The 4,257-nt window shown below is 40.1% G+C and overlaps 1 protein-coding gene across 1 annotated transcript; it reads left to right on the top strand.

Moving 5' to 3' along the window:
- Positions 1-438: 438 nt before the first annotated feature.
- coq7 (coenzyme Q7 homolog, ubiquinone (yeast)) lies at positions 439-3,794 on the top strand. The gene is made up of 6 exons (XM_076727397.1): positions 439-620; positions 1,184-1,362; positions 1,849-1,963; positions 2,286-2,425; positions 3,025-3,093; positions 3,414-3,794. Exons 1-6 carry the CDS (start codon positions 536-538, stop codon positions 3,489-3,491), a joined length of 666 nt encoding a protein of 221 aa, XP_076583512.1. The 5' UTR covers positions 439-535; the 3' UTR covers positions 3,492-3,794.
- The last annotated feature ends 463 nt before the right edge of the window (positions 3,795-4,257 follow it).

Raw genomic sequence — 4,257 nt, 5'->3', positions numbered from 1 at the left:
CACAAGATTGCATTGGGTGATTTTAATAGACAATGGGGGCATTTATTTATTATCAACTGTAAGCCCTCTATTCACACAGACACAATTGGATGGAACCAGAAACAAAGCAACAACAAAAAACCCTCCAAAACTATCATTCACGGTCAAAAGAAATATATTGGAAAGTGTCTCCTGAGACAGCTGTGTTTCACAGACTAAAATCATGATCAGTTTAGCTTTGTCATCCCTTTGCTGAAACACCTGTCTACTGCGACTGTACGTTGTTCATCACAGTAAATTAATTTAAGGTAAAATAATGCGTTATGCATAACACTGCAAGTCAGAGAAACTTTGACGTGCGCAGAACCAGTAAGACTTATAACACACGACTTCACTGCCTTGGTAAACAAGAATCTTTGCGCAACGGAGATGCGCAGTGTTGTGCAAGTCGCTTACGTCATACGTCTGCGCCACATCCTCGCTCTGACATTTCCAATGACAATTTGCTCATATTTCTCTTCCTTAACGCAGGTAGTTGAGCTATAAACCGGCTACCATGCAACGAGCCACGCATACATCTTTATATTACTGCTCAAATATCGTCAGTCCAACGATGATTCGCCAGTGTTTAACATGTAGAGGTAAGCTGCAGCCCCGCAGATTACTTTAGCAGCGTCAGCGGAGAGCTGAAGTGCTAAAAATGCTAAAAACACCATCTAATGTGGTCGGGGTTCATATGTAGTTAAGACGCTACTTGCATGTTTTTCCATACAGCTGTGCTTTCCATTGGTATTGTAACATGCTTGAAGGACTTCACTTGACTTAATGTTTCATAATAGACTTGTTAGCTCACATAATTGTCCCACTATGAGACACTTGCTGTATATTTAACTATAACATTTAATTTACGTAACACCGGGAAAAAGGAACAACTATCTGTGTAGCTACAGTACATTTCCACCCCGAAGATACTCATAACTTTATTATCCTTTAGCAAATAGCAACAACGCTTAAAACTCAACATATTTTTGGAGTACTTTGGAGTTATATATTAAACATAGACTTATAAATGTTTGAGCTCCCAGTACGGACAGACTTTAAGCCCTGAGGTCGTTGAAAGAACAAGAAATAACTCCTTTAAGTCTTCAGTGTCGCTACGTGTTTGTCGCGGTGCTGTCAGCTAACTGTACATTGTGTGTAACAGTGCCCGTGCAGCTGAGCTCACGCGCTTACAGTGTGGTCCCGCCCCCACGCGACAGTGAGGAGAAGGCGATGCTGGACCGAATCCTGCGCGTGGACCATGCCGGTGAGTACGGAGCCAACCGCATCTACGCCGGCCAGATGGCAGTGTTGGGGCGGTCTAGGACTGGACCTCTCATCCAGGTATGGACAGAATGAGACATGTAGCTTTGAAGTAGGACATACGTCTGTCCACTGGCGACAGTGTGGACATGATTTGTAAAACGCGTCACGGTTCTTCTGCATGTGCATTGATGGCTCCCAGTGTCATGTAAAGCTGAGCACTATCTAATATGCAAGCGGCACACAGAGCAGTGCTACCAATGTGGCTGCTTGGAGATGCTTTCCTAGAGCCGTCCAGACGTCTCCTTACAGAAGCTGCTTAGTAGAAATTTCACTCCTAACTTTTGATTTGTCCTGTCATGTATGCTGAGAAATGTTTAAATTTGGGAGCAGATGAATCTGGAAAGTTGGGTGTATTTTCATGTGAAGGTCTTGTCTAGTCTGACTGTAATGTTTTAATGCTGTATTATGTTTCAAAAATAAAAATGTCTGTGTCTGTGTGTCCAGCATGAGTGTGCTCACATCATTTTTGATGCTCCATGTTCATATTATTTTTTATCTTTTAAGGAAATGTGGGATCAGGAAAAGAAACACCTTGCGAAATTCAATGAAATCCTGGCTGAGAGCAGAGTTCGTCCCACAGCTCTGTTGCCCTTCTGGAACATCGCTGGGTTTGTATTAGGTTGGTACAGCTCAGCAGAGCTGATAAAGTTTTGTTTTTGTTTTGTTTTGTATTGTTCCTTTAAGGAACAATACAAATGCATGTTAGCATGTATGAAGTTAAGGTATATCTGTTGGGCGAATGAGGAAGTGCTTTGTCTTCATGTTGCATTTGTCCACCCACATATTAGAAGTTGATGCTGACAGTTATATAAATAAATCACTGCAAAATTGCTGAACTTGGACCCTTTTCCACAAGTTAGTCCGCTGCAGTTTGTAAACAATACATTGTCTGCTGTATTAAATCTGACCTGTGTGTTCCTTCTGTTTTAAATCTTCTCCAGGTGCGTCCTCTGCACTGCTGGGGAAAGAGGGGGCCATGGCGTGCACCGTGGCAGTGGAGGAGAGTATTTCAGAACACTACAACAGTCAGATAAGAGCTCTGATGGAGAAGGACCCAGAGAGATACACTGAACTGTTACAAGTGAGTCGACGCTGTTTTCTCTGTGATGCTTGCATTGCTCTAGCTCTTTGGGCAGAGTTACTGTGTTTTTTTTTATTACTCATGGTATAAAACTACACAGAAACAAACAAACATCTGAATGAAACACCTTCTATAAGTCAAAGATTAAATGTCAAGCATACATGTCATATAGGAGATCAAGAAAAAACTTAAGCAGTTTATATTTCAGAAAAATATTCTGATAATAAAGTGAAATCAAATCAAATTTGTGCACATCACATGACCCTCTTAAAATTGATTTGGCGTTGATATCATTGGTAAATGAGACGGAACTCCTTCAAACAGAGCGATTTCATCTGTTATTTTGACGACGCAGTTCCATAAAATGTTTGGGCTTCATGGTTGATGCGGTTAATTTTTAATGGAAATAATGAAAATGCTTTCAATTTGAGGGTTTTGTGTGAGGATTTTTGTTTTTCCAGGGTGATGAAGTCATAAAATGTGACAGAGTAAGACAGAAATTCTAAGCTTTGTTTGAAAACCTCAAATATGAAAATGGTGCAATGAAATCTGAATAAGGTCACTTACTTAATAAATAGCCTTGGGGTTTATTTTAATAGGTTATAAAGGAGTTCAGAGACGATGAGATGGAGCATCATGACACAGGATTGGAGCACGATGCTGAATCAGTAAGTTTATTTTATAATCTTGGTCTGAATCGTGGTTGGTTGAGAATGTTTGTGTTGATGTGTTTGATGTTTCAGATGTGTTCGGTGGTTTGAGTTTAGCTTACTGACATCTATGATATATCAAGGACATTTCACCATGACTGCACAATCCACACAGATGCTTTGAATTCACAAAAACCTGACACCTTGCGGTATAAAAGTACACTGAAATAAGAACAAAACATACTTGTCAACGTCATTTATAAAAGTATTTAGCTGTCTTTGCATTTTTATAATGAAGTACTGCAATCTAAGTATCTTTTATTTGTTTTTTGTTTTAGGTACCTGGATACTGGCTTCTAAAAAGTGCAATACAGCTAGGCTGCAAAGCTGCAATATATGCATCTGAACGTGTCTGACACTGTATTTAGAATAATGGAAATTAGTGAGCAATGTTTGTTTTGATATGTTGACTCAGTTTGTATAAATGCATCCATTTGAATGTGAATGTCAGTTCATATTCTGCTCCATTGTTAGTGAAGTAACTTGTGAGGCAACACTTGGTTGTACTATTGCAAGATTGAAAGAGTTGTATACAGACAGTCACTGTTACCTACATGAACCTACATTTCACTGCTTTGTACAGTGTTGAAATACATGGAGTGTTTAAGTAGGTGGAGGTGGAGGTGACCCTTTCTAAATTAAACAAGTAGGTCTCTGCACTGTTGTGTCTCTGTGAATCCTGTCTCACCTTTTTCTTCTAGTGCTACCCAGATAAGTGATGCTGGTGGAAAAGCCACTTTTGCATCAAGAATACTGTAGTGATCCAATGGACTGAGAGAAGACATACTACAGTTAGCTAACATAAGACTTTAACTGGTTTTTAATGCCTGTTTTCTTCTTTCTAAAAGATACCTGAGTAATCTCGTACCAGCCGGTGCAGCAGTGGACAGTCGTCAAAGATCTCACGCTTGCCGTTCACCAAAAGACGAATACCTAACGTGTAATGAGGACATATTGTTACGAGCATACACAGCCATCATACCCTTCAACAAACTCTCCTGTTTCACATGTAATAGTACATATATCAAGCTGAGCAATGACTTGTCATCCTGGCCTAACTGCAAAGCACCCTCACACAGCTGTTCTGGGTACATTAGGTCACTGAGAAAGAGGGATTGACAA

This window comes from Chaetodon auriga, chromosome 4 (genome assembly GCF_051107435.1).
Source record: "Chaetodon auriga isolate fChaAug3 chromosome 4, fChaAug3.hap1, whole genome shotgun sequence".
In the NCBI taxonomy this organism is placed as follows: domain Eukaryota; kingdom Metazoa; phylum Chordata; class Actinopteri; order Chaetodontiformes; family Chaetodontidae; genus Chaetodon; species Chaetodon auriga.
Note: the sequence above shows the minus strand (reverse complement) of the source record. Positions and strands in the feature narration are given on the sequence as shown.